General features: G+C 38.8%; 1 protein-coding gene across 1 annotated transcript in view; it reads right to left on the bottom strand.

Moving 5' to 3' along the window:
* Positions 1-22,278, bottom strand: part of LOC130917773 (myelin protein zero-like protein 2) — a 31,457-nt gene extending 9,179 nt beyond the window's left edge. The window contains exon 1 of the mRNA XM_057839454.1: positions 22,048-22,278. Within this exon, the coding sequence (XP_057695437.1) occupies positions 22,048-22,093 (46 nt within the window). The 5' untranslated portion in view covers positions 22,094-22,278. The remainder of the gene's footprint in view (positions 1-22,047) is intronic.
* Between the last annotated feature and the right edge of the window lie 1,251 nt (positions 22,279-23,529).

Raw genomic sequence — 23,529 nt, 5'->3', positions numbered from 1 at the left:
TGTCGCCAAAGTCCCCGTAAAAATTGCCTTCCAGAACAAACCACTTACCGCCTTGTCAAGACAACCATCAAGTCAATAGTTTGATGTGCTTGTTATTTGAATTAACCATAACAATAAACTGTATCTCATTATTCAAAGGTCATACAGCAGATTGCAGCCATTACTAAAATTGATAATACAGTGGTGAGCTGTACATTTTGGATACTGTATGTGCCACCAAACTCTCAGCTCGAAGTCAGCCAGTCAATCCTCGCAATATCTAGTTTTTCTCAAAAGGTCCACCTTGATATACTGTATTGTTATTTTTATTCATGATATCAATGCGTATGTCATGGTCCGCTCGTAGGTTCTTTCGACATCGACATTGTTACCACCGTTAGAAAAGGAGACTAAAAGTGTTCGAGGTTTAAAAGAAACATTTAATTTTAAAAGTAGTAAAATAAAAATAGATTAAAAAAACACGCAATACTAAAACTATTAAAACATGTTGGAAGCCAAGATAAAAAGGGTCCATTCTGACACGTATTCCGTGCAGGTCAATATTTGTAGTTGTAGTTGGACGGGGGAAGCTTAACCAATCAAAGGCTGTTTAGCATGCCTTAACCAAGAAGGCTTTGAAGGTCCCATGAGGGCGCCACAAGGATAATATACATCCATTCAAACAATCCAAGCTGCCTTTTCATAAGAGACGATGTAATTCCCGGATTGGTTGAAAATCAATCATGGACACGTCCAGTGTTGTCAATAACGCGTTTTGTTACTAAATAACGCGTTATTGTTATCTCATTACTTTCTTTCAGTAATGAGCAATCTAACGCGTTCATTTTTCCGAACCAGTAATCTGATTAAAGTTCCTTAGTGCCTGTGCGTTACTATTTTGTGATTGCCTCATTATGTATGTAGAATGAAAAATGCTGTAGTCATGTACGAAGAGCATTTCGAATAGATATGTTGCTCTTGAGTCTGGTAGTGACATCACATGTCACGTTTTCTAATGTGAGCACTGTCTAAGGCAGTGGCCAACACAACATAGCCTAGCTACCTCGTCAGGACGCCAACAGTGAAAGAGGCAGGAGAGATACCACAAACGCTGTATGTGTATGCTACGTTGCGCTGGCTCAAAAAGACTGTCGATTAAGGGTGTAACGATACATGCATTTGTATTGAACCGTTTCGGTTCGGGGTCCTCGGTTCGGAACGGAGGCGTACCGAACGAGTTTCTAACGTAATGTAACCCTTACTTTTCGAAGCTGTGAGTCGATCGGGTTACAGTTTGTTTGTGTAGATTATATTTACTCCATCTTCTCTACAATAATGAGGACCAACACGGTAGGACAGTTAAGAAACGTCAACCGCGCGACAACCTAGCCGCCGCGAGAATGCAGTGAAACGCGGGCTTTAATCAGCCAATGCACACCAGTCGCAGTGCGGCCGCGTGTTAGACGTCCCAGAAGCGGCTCAACACGACGCACGAGAATGGCAGAGTTGATTATTTGACGCGAGATGCGGCCCTCCTGCGTCAATACTACTACCGGTGTAGGTTCACTATCCTCTTCCCCTCACTATCCACTCGCTCTCGCTATCTGATTGGCCGAAGAGTCGAAATGCTCTCCCGTTAAATGCCTGTTTAAAAATGTTCCCGTTGTTACTTCTTGCGTTGGCTTAAAAGTGCCCATTTAAAATGGAAAAGCGATGGATGATACTATCCGCAGAGCGTATTAATAACAAATGTTGAAGTTGTATAATCATATAGCGAGAATAAGGAACGTCACTGACAAGCGCAGGCCCCCGCGAGTGGATAGTGTGGGGAATAGGATAGTGCGCCTACACCGGTAACTAGGATTGGGCCGGAAGTCACTCGTGTAAAAATGCGGTGGATCCGGTCGATTTTCAAACTAATATGCAATCGTAACCTACTTTTTGAGTCCATCAGACCTCTTGAGTGGTAGATCGGGGCACAGTTGACTTGTCTTTGTTGATTTACTGCTGTCTTCACTGCTATAATAATAACCAATACGGCCCCATGTTCAATACAAAATCCTCCTAACACAACAAAACAAGTAGGAACTAATATTCACATAGGAACTAAAGTTATACAACATAAAATATACAATATAAATGAATACTACATCCCAACTGTAAAATATAAACACATAATAAAATAAATAATAGCCCATTTGAATAAAATAAATTGAAATGAGCTAAAACACCTGTAATTAAATAATAAAAATAATACACACATCCTGCTTACACAATTAAATTTATTAATTTCTGTGTGGCGCTTTAACTTGAGAAAATCCACCAATAAAGCTTTTGAAAACCGTTCATAAGAAAAAAAAATGTTTAATTGAGGCATCGCATTTGTAAAATACATGTTAAAATCTTTGTCATTGGGACTGCTTTTCTCTTTAGCACAGGACTTCTTTTTTCTTCTTTCTTTCAGAAAGAAAGCTGACCAATACACGGGGTCTGAAAGGCAAATTGTTGTTAGATTATCTTTAAATACCTGCTACTTTTTGAGCGGAATTCTAGCTTTGTATAGGCTAATGTTCCCATTGTTGAAAGCACAAAAGTGTGTATTAAACAACTAGCACATTTAAATTTTGCATTTTGTTTTCTTACTGTACCGAAAATGAACCGAACCGTGACCTCAAAACCGAGGTACGTACCGAACCGAGATTTTTGTGTACCGTTACACCCCTACTGTCGATCACTAAAAATCAACATCCAATTCAAGGAACCACTTGAAATTACAGCGCAACGCGACATAACTCGAAACAAAGCTTAGAGGTGACAAGACAGTGTCATGTCTCGGATGTCATGATAGTGTTTTTTGTTTTGTTGGTGCAGAATTTCCTGCTTTTATTTTGGTAGTGGCATTCCGCCCGGTTCCCATCTTTACTTCCTGCTCTTCCCAATCAGGCTGATCATATCCACCTGTGATCCATTGTATATATAGTCTGCACCTCACCTTGGCCTGTGTCAGTTTGTCTTGTATCCTGCCATGTTCCATGTTACCAGCTCATGTAAGCCTTTTCTTGACGAAGATTTACATATGTTGGGTTCAAATGCCCTTTTTGTTACTTTGTTGACTTTGCTCAGATTTTTGGTATCCAGCAAGCGCTGATTTTTCGTTGTCTCTTTTTGAACTCCTTTTAACTGAAAATAAACCTTTTTGTTTAAATGGAACATTCGTGCTTTTGGGTAAAACGTGTTGATGACCATGTAACAAAAGTCAAAGGTTTAGACACACCTCATAAATTGTGCTTTTTCTATATTTTCACTATTATTTACATTTTAAATTCTCAGATATCAAATCTATGAATGAACAGATGGAATTATGTACTTGGCAAAAAAAGGGAAATAACTGAAACCGGTTTTATATTCTACATTCTTCAAAGTACCCACCGTTTGCTCGTATTACTTTTTCGCACACTTTTGGCACTCTCTCAATGAGCTTCAAGATACTGACACCTGAAAAGGTTTTCACTTCAGAGGTATGCCTTATCAATGTTGATAAGTAGAATTTGTTGCCTTTTCAATGGGGTTGGGGACCATCATTTATATTGCATTGAATGAAGTGTGACCAAAGTTTTGGCCTGTACTGTATATACAGTATACACATCTTGACACTGTTTGTGTTTAATCCTCGGTTAAGTTGTTGAAGCTTTTGAAAGCTTAAGTTTAAAGAAATTCTACATATTCATCTAGCTTCCTCAGATGTTGTTTTGGCAAAGCAAATGACCGTTTCTAAGGTGCTAGTTACATGATCTGTTTGAAAAATAATTTGGACCCATTATGAAATATTTGCAAGGATTCTTGTTCATTTCATTCATTTTTGTTGTCTGTTTTATTGCTTCACAACTTTTATAGACAACATTTTAACGGCTAGGTCTTTATTTTAAAGGGGAAGTTCAGAATTGAAATGAATGACATTGGGCTTAATCTTCAAGTTAGCGGGGTTTTAATTAGTCGTTGGAGTTTGTTTGAACAAAGTCTGTGACATTTGTCAGTTATTTGTTAGTTTCAGGGCTCTGGAATGGCTAAACTAGCGCAAGTCAATGGTGGTTGAAATCGACTCCATCGACTACTTAAACCCCCGCTAACTCGAAGATTAAGCCTTTTGATATGATATAATGAATTCAAATTTTCTGTTGTCACTCATATGTTGAGGCAGCGAAGGGAGAAACATTGATAAAAAGAAGTAACTGATAAACTACTTTTGAAGTAACTTAGTTACTTTTTTGAGGCATAATCAATCATCAGTAATTAAATTACTTTTCAGGTAATCTGTGACAGCACTGGACATGTCACATTAATTTAGATTTTTTTAATTACTGTAAGAAGCATGTTTTTGGACTGTTGGGGGTATATGGAGAAAAACTATGCAAATAACAGAAAACACAAACAGCACAAAAAGCCAGACCTGAAATTCAAACCTGGAAGCAGATGTGCTGGTCACTAGCACCAACACATTGCTACATGATAATACTATAGTAAAAAAAAAAAAAAACCTCACAACTGAAAGTCCTCCCAAGTAAGGTGCAGTAAGGGCTTTTAAAATCAATGTTGTTTTAGATGTAAAAGAATTCAGGACCAGTCTGAGTCATATTTTTCCTTAAAGGCATCATCAGATAACTGGGAAAATTTCAGCGGGGGCTTGGGAGCCTAGGCAGCACGTTTTCCTTCTTATCAGGCATGAGAGTGCTTCCTGTGGGGTGGGATGAGAGCGCCGTGCACCCAGACAGCCCCTGTACACCACTAAATAGGCATCTCTCTCATCAGCAGGCTCTGATATCTGTATTTCAATGTAATGTGTTTTAAATGAGCTTGATGAAATGTGAGAGAAGACAAGTGTTGACACATTTTCATCAGATTTGAGACAAAAAACACAAACATGCTGAATTTGACTACTTTCAGATGACTTACTTCAATTGCTTTTGACAGAACTCAATTCAGTGTAACCTCGCAAGAATGTACATGGATGTTATATGAAACAGTTTTGCAAACCTTCTGAAAGACATAATCCAGATCGAGTGGAAGTCGTGTCACCAACTACTCCTCATGGAAAATACAATTTTCGGACTATAATCTGCTAGTTTCCCTCCCTCTTTGAACCCAGTGTGTCTACTCTTATATGAGAATTTTTACAGGCATTAGCATAGCTGAGTTTTGGTGTGAATATCTAATTCACTGTGGACACATGCGGTTTTAATCCAGTTTTATATATGAACAAGTCCTATTTGTATGTAGAATTTGGTGGGTGTGACTTAATATTTACAGTATATAAACCTGTGTCCTGATCAACGTTTCTCATAACCAGCCCAGTTTTCTGTGTCAACCAATCGGCTCTCTCCAGTAAATCGTGTCTTCCCAAAGTGTCCCTTGTTTTCTCGTCAAATTATCTGTATTTAGTTCCCATCGTCTCATTCAGTCCTTGTCACTTTATTGTCATTATTTGTCATGTCATGTTCTCATATTCTACAGTGGTGAGTGTTTTAGTTCCTGGTTTACTGTTATATATTATTTTGATTGTTATTTTGATGGGGGATTTTACTCATCTACATTTTTATTTTACCACATAACTAATTGAACTTTTTCTCGTGAATAAACACCCTGTGGGAGGCTTTGGTTGTTCCTCCGCCTCACTTCTCCTGCTTCTATCCACTTGGGTTTTGACACAAGGTGTGGATGTTCACGGACCAAATAGAAAACATAAAGATCTTACGTAATGGTGGGAAGTGTCTTCAATGATACATTTCTTTTTAGAATTCTCGGCAGGAAAAATATAGTTTTCTATATTTCACTGGTAACCGATCATGAGTTGGTGAAATATTTCATTAATCCAAAATACACAGAAGACAGGCTATAAAACTCACAGTTTTAGTTGTCTTTATAGCGTAATCCTAACAAAAGTATGGTCATCTATGGTGATTTATAATTCGGCAATTCTCACATCGAAGATAAAACCTTGTATAATGCAGTACAAGTCTCTGACTGGCTGGCAGAATGTGATTGGCTTACAAAATGGGAAGCTGTGATTTGCCTATAAGTAGCTTGGGGCTTCTGTGCGGTGTCGATTGGCAGCAGCGGCATACCGCTTCACTGAGTGCAGAAGTGCGGTAATGTCTGGTGCCCAACTCTGGCAGCAAACGCCTGAGCAGATGGGCAGAAAACTTCCTTCTCCAGAAAAGGGAACAAAGGAGGTTTAAATCCATGTGCGCACTGGAAGGGTGATTCCCGTGGCCGAACTCGTCAAAGTGTTGTGGGCTTATGCAACCCCCAGCAGCTGTCGAGACCAGGACAAAGGGTTATCAGACACTATGCAGTGAAGAGCAGTCTCCACCTCTTGATTCATTCTCTCAGTCTAACCGTTGGACTGGATTGAAGACTGACAGTGCCTCCAGGGAGGCTCTTTTCCGAATCTATCCATTCATATTAAACACTAGCCTGGAACTCCAGACTCTCCGCTGTTCCAGCTATAGACCCTACTCACGTGACGTCACAACCACTCCCCCGCGCCATATTGTCCGTCAACTCGTCGTTGTTGATGCATTACCGCTACGTAAATTCCTCCTATTATGGCGTGTTTTTCGGCTCGTTAACATTAATAATCAAAATGGTGAAGGCGTGTGTGGCGGTCGGTTGCAATAACAGAGAAGATAGACGGAGAGACTTGAGATTCTACCGTATTCCGAGAGACCCGGAGAGGAGAGCGAGATGGACTGCTGCAATTCGACGAGAAAGCTGGGCTCCAAACGATTACCACAGATTATGTAGTAGTCATTTTATATCTGGTAAGATGCATTTAATATATATTTAGAGGGTTTGGGGCTGACAACCACAATTAAAATCATTGCTAAGTTAATCGCCGACAACATACACTCAGACGTTGTGAATGAACTACCTGAAAATATATAATTATAAGGGGATAATAAGCCAGTTGTCATACAATGAATTTACAATTTCACTATTGAGGTCAAAAGCCAAACAATAAATTCAACTAGGGACAATCTGGAGTAGTGCTATCGCACTTCATATTTATTACATATTATATATGTATGTAGTGAGAGTGCTAGCGCTAAACCGTATAAACATTAAAAGCCCTAGCTCCATTGACAAATGACATGAAATACATTAGACTTGACAGTGGATGTTAGCAAGAACAAAAGATTTTGAATTGAAAATTTCGTAACTCACCTTCCCGAGCACAAGATAGATTCCTGCCGAATTTTCGTGGACGAGGACCCGTTTCACCCAACCAGCAACGAAGTATTTATAAGCCTCCAAGCTCTTAAAGTTTTTCAAACTTTAGTGAGAATAGGCTGATTTTGTGTGGACAAGATAGTTGTAAATATCAGGGTAGCAGATGTCAGGCCGAGACGGCGAAGACAGCGGGTCGAAAAACATCGACTTAGGCATCAAATATGGATCTGACGAATGGATAAACTAAAGCTATTCCACATAACGCCTTTTATGCAACGCATCCAATTATTTTACAGCGTCAGATAACACCGGGCTTCCATGAATTGCTCTATAAATTGCACGACTAATTGAAACCATTGAGAATAGGCCTAAAAAATGACGGACAATATGGCGGCCGGATACAGCGACACGTCATTTTGTGACGTAGGTGAGTAGGGTCTATAGAGTCTGGCGACTGTTCAGAGGATCAAAATCCCAGGGCGGAGCAAGCCACAGCAAACAGACAGTGGAGTGAACCAATCAGCGACGAGCGAACGTGACATTGGTAAAGCGACAAGAAGCTAGCGTGAGGACATAAACACACGAGGAGAGCGGAGAACGGAGAAGTTTATTCAACATGGCTAGCGAGAGACAGACGCTGTTGGTTTTAGCGACTCAATGTGTTTTTGGTCATTTAAAACTGAATTTACTGCGGATAGGAACATATTCTCCGCTCTCCCGTTCGCCATCTGTGTTTTTGTGGAGACGACTTCCAACACGCAAGAGTGACGCTGCTGTTTAAAAACACATCACGCAAAAAAACGAATCTGATAGCACGTACGATTTCGTTCGGGCTCGAGAGGCCAATAAGGACCTGGGTCCCAGACTCTATAGCTGAAACAGCAGTGAGTCTGGAGTTCCAGGATAAAATCAACACTGCTTATCTTTCTCAGGGACATGGGTTCTGTAGCCTATCCTAGCTGACCTCGAAAAGGCAGACTACAAGCTAAACTGGTCTCCAGTCAGTTGTAGGGCACACAAAGACGCAACCATTCGCACCCAAAATTAAAACGCCACTGAGTGTGAATTGTTCCCACGCCGCCTGCACCAAAGTGAGGCAAATGCATGACGATACCATAAGTGACCGGACTCTTTCCAGAATGCTGATGTTAATTTGGACCCTCAATCAAATTAGTGGAGGCCATAAAAGTGGAAAACATCCAGCAGGACTAATTCTGCTGTCACCTTGGCAGATGGGAGTTTACGCGCTTCAACTGATTTTTCTGATAATTCAAATTTTAAAATAATAAATATTTTGCCGCCATGGTTTTTTATAATATATCCTACATTGCGTGTTTCACTGGCAAACAGTCCAGCATGAAATATACCTTCCACGCAAAGCCATGTGGGACAGGCTACAGCTCTATATGACCAGAAGGAGAATAAGTAGTCATCATTGAAATCAGTTGTAGTGCAATTCCTTCTGTACTGAAATTATGTCAAAGCTAATTAAGTCATCATGCTTCTTTTAGCACTGGAGAACTACATCTTCAATGCAATAAGACATCTTTACACATACATACATTAACCAGTCCGTGCTTGGATTTTAACAAGCGTCGCTAATCTACGCTTTCAAGATTAGATGTGTTGATTAAGAATTCAGGATAATGAGGTCTTTTCCAATTAGGAACACATATTACCAGAGAGCTTACCTAAATTGCTCATTACCACAGTTGCTTTAATAGGTTGGAAGCATGTATTTTTTTTTTTTTATGTTAACAAATGTTAAGGTTAGTTTTAATGTGTAACTGCACTAAGGGAAAACATGGGAGACAGAAAAATGACTTTGAATTTAAACAAGAATTCAAGTGATGAATGAGAACAGGATGACAGAGTATGTACTTGTTAGGAAGAGTTATTTGTTTAGGTCGTTGTCAGGCCCATTCTTCAGCCGCACCATATCTCTCTGTCTGGTCTAAATCTTTCTCTTGTTTAATTTGAACATCCTGCTTGGCTAATGTAAACCACACCCATCTTCTAGTGGGAAAGAGCAAGAAAGAGAAATATTTAGGATGAAGCTTGTGTGGAAAACTGATTGTTTTTGTGTACATACACGCATATACATTTCTCACATTTACAATGGTATGAAAAAGTATCTGAACCTTTTGGAATTTCTCACATTTCTGCATAAAATCCCCATCAAATGTGATCTGATATTTTTCAAAATTACACAGATAAAAATACAGTGTCTGCATTAACTAAAACTGCCCAAACATTTATACTGTGGGTTTTAATATTTTAATGAGGATAGCATGCAAACAATGACAGAAGGGGGTGGGGGGGATATATGTAAGTGACAAAATATCAAATGTGCTTGTTCACTTACTTATTTTCCGGGGGGATATATGTAAGTGACAAAATATCAAATGTGCTTGTTCACTTACTTATTTTCCCCTTCTGTCATTGTTTGCATACTATCCTCATTAAAATATGAAAACCTATTTTGACAAAGATCCGATCACATTTGATGGTGATTTTATGCAAAAATGTGAGAAATTCCAAAAGGTTCAGATACCTCTTCATACCACTGTAGCAATGTTGCTATGTGTCCAGTGAATTATGACAATGTTGTAAAAAACATACTTTCTTAAACCAGGCCTACTTCTCATTTTCGTATCATTTGTCTGTAGTGGAGTGCAGTGGTCAAATGGCCAGTCAGATTTCAAGGAAAGCCAAGTTTTTTTTAATTCTCACAGCTAACTAAGTCAAGGATTTAGTTTGCTTTGTTTGGCAGGCATCCCACGATTGAATAAAAGGCCTACAGACAGAAACCCAAAAAAACATGAGGTAGTATTTCACCTGCTGATATAATATTGTATGTTTCTCTATAGTAAAGAATATTTGGAGGCTTCAAAGTTCATAACTTCTTCCACAGATGGTGTTTATTTAGAATCACATCACCGGGTATTCCATTGCATAGTCTAGCGTCAATGCCAGGGCTTTGCACCCGCTAAAACTGAAATAACATCCAACACCCATTATACGAACATGAAATGTTCTGCCTGCCATCTTGTACTCAAAACCTATTACATAATTACATTACGAAGCCAATTCGTCTGGATTCACCAACATGTTTCCATAAAACCAGGATGGACATTTGAACCGCAGACTTGTTTTACTTTGTAAATACATGTTCATTTGATTTTGGGTGCAGCCGACATTGTAACGTTTAGACCAGGGGTCAGGAACCTTTTTGACTGAGAGAGCCAAAACAACCACCATATTTAAAAATGTGATTCTACGAGAGCCATACAGAGTGTTTGTGTTTCTGTGTGTGTATAACAGAGGTGGGTAGTAACACCTTACATGTACTCTGTTACATTTGAGTAACTTAAAAAAAAAACACACTTCGAAGATTACTTTACGAAGCCATACTTTTTAGCTTTACTTGAGGAGATTTGTTAAGAAGAAACGCTACTTTTGGTCACCTACTTTGCGTTGCACAAGTTGTTATATTTTTCCTCTTTATTCTACATATTAGATTTTTTTTTGCCAGTGATGCCAAGAGTAGATCTACCAATTTCACCAATGAGACATCGCAACAATAATCCCATGACTCCATTATACCAATCAAACGCAAGCTTACCTTTCTATGATCACGCCAGCCTGCCATTCACGTGGCACTTTTAAAGCACTGTAAAAAATGAAGTATTTGAGATACGGCGCCACCCTCAACATGACTCAAAAGGGTGGATTTTAACCTCTCTCAGTTTTTATTTAGTCCTGATTGATCACAGAAAATTCCAGATAAGATGCTTTTAATTTTATAATAGGAACTATGAAGGAACTATTCAAACTACAAATTATTTTCTTCACTGGAGGGCCCACATGTTTTTGGTTGAATAATGCTAATTTCTGTCTTTTATTTCTTCTTGCCGGATTTTTTTTTCTTTTTTCTTTTTAAATTTCTTTGGATTAATGTTGTTATGTAATGGGTTACTGTATCATTTTAACAACAGTTCATATAGATAACTTTGTGCTGAGAAAAAAAAAAAAAAAATCCAACAAAAATGTAAGCAGTTACTCATTACATGAGTATTCTTTTCACAGAGTACTTTTCTAATTGTACTTGAGAACATTATTTGAATGACTACTTCCGCTTTCACTTGAGTAATGTTATTTTGAGGTAACTAAAATTTTTGGCTACTCTACCCACTGGTATGTACATATATATATATATACAGTGCCTTGCAAAAGTATTCGGCCCCCTTGAACCTTGCAACCTTTGGCCACATTTCAGGCTTCAAACATAAAGATATAAAATTTTAATTTTTTGTCAAGAATCAACAGCAAGTGGGACACAATCGTGAAGTGGAACAAAATTTATTGGATAATTTAAACTTTTTTAACAAATAAAAAACTGAAAAGTGGGGCATGCAATATTATTCGGCCCCCTTGCGTTAATACTTTGTAGCGCCACCTTTTGCTCCAATTACAGCTGCAAGTCGCTTGGGGTATGTTTCTATCAGTTTTGCACATCGAAAGACTGACATTCTTGCCCATTCTTCCTTGCAAAACAGCTTGAGCTCAGTGAGGTTGGATGAAGAGTGTTTGTGAACAGCAGTCTTCAGCTCTTTCCACAGATTCTCGATTGGATTCAGGTCTGGACTTTGACTTGGCCATTCCCACATCTGGATACGTTTATTTTTTAACCATTCCATTGTAGATTTGGCTTTATGTTTTGGATCATTGTCCTGTTGGAAGATAAATCTCCGTCCCAGTCTCAGGTCTTGTGCAGATACCAACAGGTTTTCTTCCAGAATGTTCCTGTATTTGGCTGCATCCATCTTCCCGTCAATTTTAACCATCTTTCATGTCCCTGCTGAAGAAAAGCAGGCCCAAACCATGATGCTGCCACAACCATGTTTGACAGTGGGGATGGTGTGTTCAGGGTGATGAGCTGTGTTGCTTTTACGCCAAACATATCATTTTGCATTGTGGCCAAAAAGTTCAATTTTGGTTTCATCTAACTAGAGCACCTTCTTCCACATGTTTGGTGTGTCTCCCCGGTGGCTTGTGGCAAACTTTAAACGAGACTTTTTATGGATATCTTTGAGAAATGGCTTTCTTCTTGCCGCTCTTCCATAAAGGCCAGATTTGTGCAGTGTACGACTGATTGTTGTCCTATGGACAGACTCTCCCACCTCAGCTGTAGATCTCTGTAGTTCATCCAGAGTGATCATGGGCCTCTTGGCTGCATCTCTGATCAGTTTTCTCCTTGTTTGAGAAGAAAGTTTGGAAGGACGGCCGGGTCTTGGTAGATTTGCAGTGGTCTGATGCTCCTTCCATTTCAATATGATGACTTGCACAGTGCTCCTTGAGATGTTTAAAGCTTGGGAAATCTTTTTGTATCCAAATCCGGCTTTAAACTTCTCCACAACAGTATCTCGGATCTGCCTGGTGTGTTCCTTGGTTTTCATAATGCTCTCTGCACTTTAAACAGAACCCTGAGACTATCACAGAGCAGGTGCATTTATACGGAGACTTGATCACACACAGGTGGATTCTATTTATCATCATCGGTCATTTAGGACAACATTGGATCATTCAGAGATCCTCACTGAACTTCTGGAGTGAGTTTGCTGCACTGAAAGTAAAGGGGCCGAATAATATTGCACGCCCCACTTTTCAGTTTTTTATTTGTTAAAAAAGTTTAAATTATCCAATAAATGTTGTTCCACTTCACGATTGTGTCCCACTTGTTGTTGATTCTTGACAAAAAAATTAAATTTCATATCTTTATGTTTGAAGCCTGAAATGTGGCGAAAGGTTGCAAGATTCAAGGGGGCTGAATACTTTTGCAAGGCACTGTATATATATATATATATATATATATATACACATATACATATATACATATACATATATATATATATATATATATATATATATATATATATATATATATATATACATATATACATATACATATATATATATACATATATATATATACGATATATAAACGTTACAATCATTGCTCAGTTGCGCACTCATCACTTGGGAGAAAAAAAACAATAGAAGCATGGATTGGCGTTGCGTATATTTCCTGAAATTGGAAACCACAACCAAGTGGAAGTGTGCATCACAGTGGCCGAGACAGATGGAGCCTCTCAAGGCAGCCATTTTGTGAGTCTCTCCTCAAAGTGGTAACGATTTTACAGGCGAAAAGCAATGAAAGTGAAACCGATCATCCACCTGTGTGACTTGCGGTACCACGCAGTTCATCTTTGGTTTCATTTACCCCTACGCATTTTTTTAATACTGCTATACTATACTTTATAGCCAAGCATTTGCCTGAGCGGAGACTTAACGCGCGAGGCGAGCTCTGTAATACCCATCTCCGTGCAATCCGTGCTGAGAGGACCACCAATGGGCACCGACTTGAAGCATAAAATTGCAAAGTATGTTTGAAATGTCCAAGATCAATGTTTGAATTCGCCATCAGCTCATCAAAACTTGTTTATTTTAATCACAGCTTGTTTATGTTAAGCGAGCCAGCCAGTTCCACATTTAAGTTTACGGGTTGGCCGAGAGTCAGATGCACTCCTCAAAAGAACCAGATATGGCTCGCGAGCCATAGGTTCCTGACCCCAGGTTAAGACTGGTATTTAAAATAAAATTTTAAATATAATATCTGACAAGAAACATGATATTCAACAACTACTTGAAATAAAATTTTAAAATATCTGACAAGAAACATGATATTCAACCACTACATTTTATTAGATTTTGCTACTTATCTACATGTGATCAACTAACAGATGTTAATGCATTTAACAGAAGAGATGTTGCACATGATTTCTCAAATTGGCCAAAGGATGTGACTCCACAGCTGGACACATCAAGTACAGAACAGTTGTACTCCAGTGTGATTAGTGCCTTTCCTCTCTGCATTTTGTCTCAGAAACAAAGGGAGTAGCCAAGGAAACCTGAGTCTCTGTTACATCAGATGTGGAGGAAGCCCTTACAACATAGTAGATGAAATACAAATACAAATAGCTCAGTGTATTACAAAGAGCCTCTCTCATTTGTGCAGGGCTTCAAAGACACTTTTTTTTTTTGTCTTTTTGGTAACAAGGCATGGCTTTCATGGCTGGGATTCAATGCAGGAAGAGCAGTTTCAGGTAACAGAGTTGGCAATGGGCAAACTTGGAAGACAGAGACTTCTAAATGGTAAAATGTATATTGTGCATGGAGGGCCTACTCTACATGTATACATTTAAGTAACAACTCTCATTTTTTTGGCCAAACTTCTAGGGCGTGATCGCAGCATATGTTATTGTTATGACTAAAGGGCGAGTGAGAACTGCTCTCGCTTTGGAATGGAACACTTAACAGTTCATAGTGCCAGAATTACATTCGGAGGATTATTTGTAGTGTCGAGCAACAAACATCCTAAAACTAAACAACATAGAGCACAACGGACTGCAGTAAAGGCTAAAGAGAACAGGACATTGCTGGAAGGCTTTGTCAAGTTAAAATAATACTTAGTGATAAATGGTCAAAATTAAAAAGTTATACATAGACTGTATCATTATCCATTCCCTAAGTTTTCAAGCATCTTCTCACTAACACACACCTACAAGTACTAAAAACTATGGGAATTTATTTTCAAATCAGGCCCGGATCTAGGTTTATCCACCAGAGTGGGCACTATGAAATCTTGAGGGGTCACCCCCAATGCAGGCTTTTTTTTACCCTCTGCATTTCTCCGGGCTTGCGACCGGCGCAAGTAGGACACTGGCTTGTGTCCCGCTGAGGCTGCATTAATTTTGGGGGGGTTTATTTATTTATTTATCTTTTTTTTTTTTTTTTTTCCATCTATCTACTTATTCTCGCAGTCGGCGTGATGTCACAAGGGCGTCATCTCGCATAGCAACGTGTCGCTATTTTGAGATGGGGGCACGCACAGGTAAATCTCCGTAGACAAACGTTGTCTGAAATTCATATATTTCAGCTGTGTTTTGCGTCTTTTTTTCATGAAAATGTCTTAAACATGACATTATTATCATGAGTCACTGCCGACAGACGCGAGGAGGCAATACAACTTAAAATTGGCGTGTATAGGCCTACAATAGCCGTGAACATGTCAAGGCAAAATAACCAATTCCCACCAGGCCAATAATGTATCGACTGACTGATTAGAGCAGTTCACGGCAAAAGACAAATAACGCTTTGCGAGTTGTCGGTTACGGTAATAATAACCACTGCCTAGTCTATTCAGTCTTAGCAGCTAACTGGGGCAAAAAAATATATAATCAATTAAAGTTTAATAACCAGTAATAAAATGTCAGCTGCAAATGTAAATGTGCCTGTATTTAGGTTCCCACTGGCGAGAATGGTCAACGGAACCTTTTTCTTTTACTGTTCCTCGATTGATTGCTTTCAACCATTTGCTTGTCCTTTTCTTCTCACGAGGAAGAATGAAGAACATCATATGCGGCTCTGAACTCTTCCTTGTGTTACAACCCACAACACGGCAACTTTTAGTTATTCCGACGGTAAAAAGACCGCAAATAAGACAAGAGTTCAACGCGTTTGTACTACAATGCACGAGAGAGCAACTGCTTGTGACTCGTTTTTTGCCCCCATTTCAATATGGCGACGCTTTGTTGGGGCTGGAGACGTCATTAATGCCTGGATGTCCGACGCCGAGAATGTGTCTGCAGGAGAGAGAGGAAGCGCGCGGATAACAAACGAGGTTGGAAAAACAGCTTGTTTTGTTGATTGCTTGTTCGGCGTGGTTGCGGCCAACAGTAACCGTTAATCCTGCAATGAAAAAGTAGGTGAGACCTACTCGCCGTGCGTTCTCTATATCCAGTGCGACGTTACAATAGATATTCCCGATATTTTGATTGGGTGGGCACAACTCACGCCCCTCCCCCATACATCCGGCCCCAGTTCAAATACTTGTATTAGCGCTGCACTTTTATAATCAAGTTTTCACTCTTTATAAACTATTTTCAGCTTTAAAAAAACACACGCACACACACAGTAAACACCAGATGTCACCAGAAGAATTTATCATAATAAATCACGTAATGAAGCACTGTGCAGCTTTACTCCCTACATTGAGCTAATGTAAGACTTTTATGAGGGTAAAATAAACTAACTGGATTGATTAATGATATCAATTACATTTTTAGCAGAACAGTGTTGTACTGCAGTACTTAGAATGACTGCCACACAGTCAAAAGGATCAGGCCTGATTTCTAAATATCTTCCAGTGTGTAGTTGCATACAAACTGTGCTTATTTTACTTTTTTCTGGGTATTCTAATGTCCCTCAACATTCCATAAATACGTTGAGTTGCTTGAAGGTTATAGATTCAGTTCTCAATAAGTATGAACGTACCTGTGAAAATTTGTCGATTTATGCTAAATGCAATGGACTGGCCATTGCTCCAGTGTACCCTGCCTCTCACCATCAAAGTTAGCTGAATTGATTGGGAATGATGGATAGTTACTTTTTTTTTTTAAAGAAATTCCTCAAAATATACCAGATCTAAGTGTTGTGTCAATGCAGATGAGAATTTAATCCATCATTCCTCTGTTGTCACCTCGTAGCTGACTCAACAAATTCTCACTTCGGTCCAGCACCAAAACCTATATCCCTCAACTAGATATATTGATGCAACCTTCAAAAGACCTTTACTTTCCCACATTTATCCTCTGATTAGGCATCCTTGTGGTGGTGAGCGGTGAAATGAAGTGGATCTACCGTGATCACCCATGTCACTGTGTAGATCAACACAGTAAATCTCTTTAGGTTACAACTGACCTTTGCCATGACTGCAGCAAAAAAAAAAAAAAATAGTTACCAACAGTACAAAAGCTACTGTACATAGCACATTAGGGGTACATGTGCCACATTTGAGTTACAATATTTTTTTTCACTATAACATGCATTGTGTTTGTTGCTGAAGATGATGATCATTACCTCTACAGTTAAATTTTCATATTTTACTATGACTTGCAGAGACACAACCTTAATCTGCAATTGGTGTGAGAACGAGTGGAAAGCACCTGGCAATAAAATACTATAAAGCAACTGCGAATAGTAAAGGATTTCAAACATTTTAGTATTTAATTGTGACTCATACAACATATGGAATTCAAGTGCTTTATGTTTTTACATTCGTTTGACAGGACATCAAAAAAATCATTGAAAATTATAGCTAAAATAAATGTTTCAGCATTATATCTTGGAGAATCATCTACTCAATAAAATCTCTTTGAAGTAGTAGTTAACAACAACATAGTTATTAAACGCAACATTATGTATCCACTCTTAATTTGCTTCATTTAACACCTGTTTCTTACCTCGATATTTGTCTGCCTTATGCAGACCTATTCACAAAGCTGCTTTGAATAAATTATAAATTAGTATATCATTGGCTGACACGTGTCATCTAGGGGGTTTTAGAATGCAAGTAAAAATGAGAATTACGGCAAATAAAAAAATGCAATGCTTTTCAAAGTGGTTGAATGCACAGTCCAGTGTTGTTAATCTTATTTTTCAAATTAATTAGTTTCAGTTACAAATTACCTCTCCCAAAAAGTAATTTAGTTCGTTAATCAGTTCCCTCAAAGTAAGAGTAATTAGTTACTCATCAAAGTAAATGATGTTACTTTTCATGTTCCACATGTTATTATATCATACATTGTATCACATCTTTCACATCAAAGATGTTTATATTAACTGACTGAAGAATAAGAACACTATATAGAGTATTTTAGAACTTTTAGTATTGCTTTGTAAACATGAAATATACCCCACGATCAAACAAAACTTGTTTGTGGTGGTGGTGGTGTTTTTTTTCCTCATTTTCATTCATTTAAAAGTTAAGCATTTCTACTTTTCACACATCTAAAATTATACCTATACCCTTATTCCCTAACCTTTACCCCGGTCAGGTCTGTTTTTGGGTGGAGGGCTATGGGCTAACCACAATCAAACCAGCTTGGCAGGATGTAATTCTAAGATTACATTACTGCCTTGCCCTGTTGCTGGACTGGAGATTTAAAATGGAAGGTGTGGACTATAATAGTCGTACCTGTAAAGATCCACTATGAACCTTTACTCAAAGAAAGTCCCTATTCCGTTCTTTGATAGGTTTTTCAAATTCCATTTCGAATCAAACATAGTCCATCGTCTAAAACACTTCATGAGGAGTACTTTATCATCACAGATGTATCCTGAATGCTCCTTGCTTGCAATTACTGTGAACTCGGGCAGTTTTCTTCTCTCCCTGAGGCAATCCTGCGCAAAGGCCAGACATCCTTCCAGGGTGTGTCAACACAGCTCAGCATGTCAATAATCAAAGTCATGCTTTGTCAGACTGATCTAGTGTTGTGGTTAGATTAGAGAAACTATAATACTGTTACACCGTAGTACAACTGCCGACAGAATGAAGCTGAAGCCTAAACAACCAATGGACTCATCGGAATGCCGTGTTCAACAACAGCCATCTGTTCTCTCTTTCTCTCTCTTGTGTGTTAAACCAGAAAGTCAGGACAGGTTGGCGCATGTCAGCATTGTTGGCTTCACTTCAGGCTTCTTGTTGAAAATGATCAAGTAGGGGAAAGGTATAAAATAAACGCAACTCCTAAAAATGTAACGCGGCTTGTTTTTCTACAAGAAGGAGGAGATGTGCAATATGACACAACATGCTTCATAGAAAGAATCGTGTGACGTTGACTTAAATTTTTGATTGAACGTATATCAAGGTTGGTTGTGAGTAGGGTTGGGCATCGAGCATCATGGGGATCCGGGACAAACACTCCGATGCTCCTGGAACCATTCGAACTTTTAAATCTCGATTCCATGTTTCGATGCCCTGACCTCCGAGCGGGAAAAAAATAGCTGCCGAACACCACTAAGAAGAAGCCACATGAAGCGTGTGTTTGTGCATTGCAACTTCATTTCAACCATGGACACGGTGCCGAGGCACTCAAAAGTTTGGCTCAACTTCACAAAGTAAAATGACCACTCAGCTCAATGAAACTTTTGCAACACAGCTATATCATGCAAAGGTGGCTGCACGACCAATATGATTAAACACCTCCAGCTTCATGGAATACAAGTGCCGAGTAGTGCATAGCTTAGTGTCGCGTATTTGACACACTGCGCCGGTCCTCTAACCAGTCAAAAACAGGTAAGTAAAACAATAAATTACGTCTGTCTTCTGCTGCCCCCGCGACCCGATTAAGCAGTAGATGATGGATGAATGGAATAGTACGACAGTAAGTCATATTACTACATCGGGCTAATGTAGCTATATCAGCAGCTGCGTACTTTACGTAGCGCGTTGTCGTCGCCGTTTTGTTTTAGAATCGGTTTTACAAGGAAATTCTTATTATTTTGCCTCATCCACATCAAATTGTAATAAATAGAAGAATTCATACTAATAGTTCGTCGCAGCTCCCAGCTAAGGTATATGTATGTAAAGTGCGTAGCGGCTCACAGCTACCTTACCCCTATGAAAAATGTGCGCCTTTTTCTGTTTTTTTCATGTTTATGCGTTCAAGCTTCATCTACAACCAGTGAGCGTGTGTTCTCCACTGCAGGAGACACTGTATGTCCAGATCGCTCACGCTTACTGGCTGAGAAGGCAGATATGATCATTTTCCTCAACAAAAACTGTTTCCGATTTTATACTGTACCCGCTGCTAATCTGGACTGGGTTTTACAAGTTGTTTTTTTTTGTATGTTTGTTTGTTTCATATTCTGCAGCAGGTTAGCCCATTGGTGGGAGCTCAATAACATGTAAAAATGCCCGCAGCATAAGACACTCTAAAACATAGGCAAACTAATATGTGTAAATGTTTTCTGCGTGAGCTTTTGAAGCTTTTGAAAAATAAACATCTTTGTGAAAGTACACTCCTGTGGAAGAAACCTCAGCATATTCAAGTTCAAAGACTGATATTTATATTAGGGCAGTCAAAATTATCGCGTTAACGGGCGGTAATTAATTTTTTTAATTAATCAATCAAATAAAATATTTGACGCAATTAACGCACAAATGACCCGCTCAAACAGATAAAAATGACAGCAATGTGAAATGTGTACTTGTTGTGTTTTTCGGAGTTTTATCGCCTTCTGCTGGCGCTTGGGTACGACTGATTTTGTAGGCTTCAGCACCCATGAGCATTGTGTAAGTAATTATTGACATCAACAATGGCGGGCTACTAGTTTATTTTTTTGATTGAAATTTTACAAATTTTATTAAAACGAAAACATTAAGAGGGGTTTAATATAAAATTTCTATAATTTGTACTACTATTTATCTTTTAAGAACAAGTCTTTCTATCCATGGATCGCTTTAACAGAATGTTAATAATGGTAATGCCATCTTGTTGATATATTGATATAATAAACAAATACAGTACTTACGTACCGTATGTTGAATGTATATATCCATCTTGTGTCTTATCTTTCCATTCCAACAATAATTTACAGAAAAATATGGCATATTTTATAGATGGTTTGAATTGCGATTAATTGCGATTAATTACGATTAATTAATTTTTAAGCTGTAATTAACTCGATTAAAAATTTTAATCGTTTGACACCCCTAATTTATATACAAGTTAAAATTGTCCTGTGAGAAATTCATAGTTAATTAAAAGTTCATAAAATTTCCAAAATAATCGAGAAGTTAAGAAATTAAAATAAACTATGCATTTTTTTTTTTTTTTTTTTTTTACTGTGCCTATTAAAAGAATTCCAATCGAGATTTGTTTAATCCCATAGAAAGGTCAGCATCAAGATTAGCTAATTCTAAATCAATTCAAATTGAAATGAATTCATTCTATTTCCATTCATTTTAGTAATAAACATTTTTGGGTTTAGGAAATGAAATGAAACTTTATATACTTTGCTGCATTGTAAACAACTTTTTCTTAGTGCGGATTGGTTATGTAAAATAATGCCCATTTTGCAGAGATAGTTGCAATTTTATACCTCAAGGTAAATATTATTTTTTTAAAAAGGTCGGAGTGCTTGTTTGAGCATGACTTCCAGAGTTTGCCAAGATAACAAAGGATGTGATTATGGTGACACAATACTGAGGTGCTGTAATCGGTATTTAAAAAATAAAAATAAAATAAAAACCACACCTTTTTTCCGATCTATGTTCTTATTTGTTCAGCGCTCACATCCTTCTGAGAGTAGGGGATACTAGGCATACATTTTAAACCTACTACTCCTTTGGCACTGATGAATATAATCCATTTAACAGGGATTAGAACCTAAATTAATTGATGCTGGCAGATAACTGATGCCGTAGCCATTGGGCACTGGCACGTGAGAGGTTTTAACAAACGGAAGCAGCTTATTATGTTTTCATTGTTGTACATACATGGTGTAAATGGTTGTGATGTCACTTGGCATATCCTGGATATCCTGAGACTGTGTGCGTCAAACGGTGCCATTCAATTTACATTCCAGTAAAAGGGAGGAAATGAGTGAAGCAAAACAAGATGTGGTTGTGACAATTGGCTGATTGGCAATTACTGTCAAGGCATTCTATTCCAAAGTTTAATGCCTCCCTTACGGCTATTTAGCGGACACAGCCCACGCCGATGTGCCAGGTTATGACGCATGACGACCGCTTAGAAGACGCAGGTTCATGCCCCTCCGGGGACAGATTTGGCACAGTATTGTCTTTGAAAGTGCTTTTAACGCTCCCAAGACGGTCACTCCGATTTAGCGCAAAAACTCACATTAATCACCGTTCAAAACAATGTGGTATTCGAATTAACTCCAACTAAAATGTACGCGTGTATACAATCTCACCTGAGGCTGCGAGTCCACACAGAAGAAAAATCCTCATTACGCACATCGGGAGACCGTCCAGTGATCAAGACGACAGGAGACAACTAATACTGACAATCCGGCGAATACTAAAATACTCAAACGTTAAGTTGTTTTTCTTTTCTTCTTAGGGAGGAACCAACAGATGAGTCCTTACCTCGACTTCGTCCAAGCACTAAGGACGCGTCCTGACTCGCCACTCGCGCTTTCTCAACTTAGTAGCAACCGCGCAACCTCCCTCCCTCCCACCTCGGTGGCAAGTCTCCAACTCTCCTCACGTCGTCTTATCTCTCCTCTCAAACGTAAATCTGAATGGAAAAATGTTTGGTTCCCAAACCTGTTTTGCTGTTAGAATGAATGGATTGTTGCGCAAACGTTTGCGCTTACGCTATGATAACGTGATGCAATGCAATGTATGTGCGTATGTTCTACCACATGGGCGTAGGTTTGGTCCCAACATTGGTAGGGACGATATAACAGCATAACCTGCATGCACACTTAATGCTGGAGACAGGACATTAATAAAACCAAACAGGTTGAGTGAACGGGGGTCAGGGATACATTAGAATAGAAACCATAAGGCGGAAAACAAGGCTGAAAAAGCGATTTCTGCTCTTGCACCCCTCTTTAAAATAAAGTGCTGTATTTTAAGCCCAATCAACCGTTGTGTTTGATAGAACAATATGTCTATATGCTGCCATAGCAGATTCATGGCGCATTAAGTCCTCTACTATTTCTAATTTGTCCGTTTTACCCTGGATACCCCAGTCTACAGACGTCGCGCAGCCGCTTTTGTTTCAACCCAGCCATAAAACGAAGGTAATTAATTAGGGCCCGAGCACTAAGCATGCGAAGGCCCTATTGTTTTGCAAAGGATTTTTTTTTTTTTTTTTTAGGGCAAATGAAAACGGCCAATTTGGAGGCCTGAACATGCATGAAAAGTCATCAAAATGTGCACATACATGCGGAAAAGTGTAAATTTTGATAATTTTGCAACGTTGCAAAAAAATGTTACAAAATGGCTCAGTGGCGCCCCCTTGAAATTTTAAAATTGGCCTATAACATTAGGGTCTGTCAGCGTAGAGTGATTAAATTTGGGCAAAACTGCTCCAAAAAAGCATTTACACCCATATTCCAAACCCCACAGGAAATCGGTTATTTTGGATCGAATATGAAATATTTATCGATTTACAGTGTGCACATTTGAGACCTTTTTGCCGAGGGAGTTAGTTGGATCATCTTCAAAATTGGTGAGACTGTTCAGGAGACATGTGCGGTATCCCACCCTTAACACGAGTGCATTGAAATATTACCCATTAGGCCTAGCGCCCCCTAATGAGAACAGGTAATGCCTTTTTTACGAGACAAATTCCTCCTCCAAGGGAAAAAAATCTGTTGACCTCAAACCTGCATCGGGGAGCCTTAAGACCTGTGTTCAGATGCCTGATGAAAAATATTGGGGTT

The sequence above is a fragment of the Corythoichthys intestinalis genome, chromosome 6, assembly GCF_030265065.1.
Source record: "Corythoichthys intestinalis isolate RoL2023-P3 chromosome 6, ASM3026506v1, whole genome shotgun sequence".
NCBI classification, from domain to species: Eukaryota; Metazoa; Chordata; class Actinopteri; order Syngnathiformes; family Syngnathidae; genus Corythoichthys; species Corythoichthys intestinalis.
Note: the sequence above shows the minus strand (reverse complement) of the source record. Positions and strands in the feature narration are given on the sequence as shown.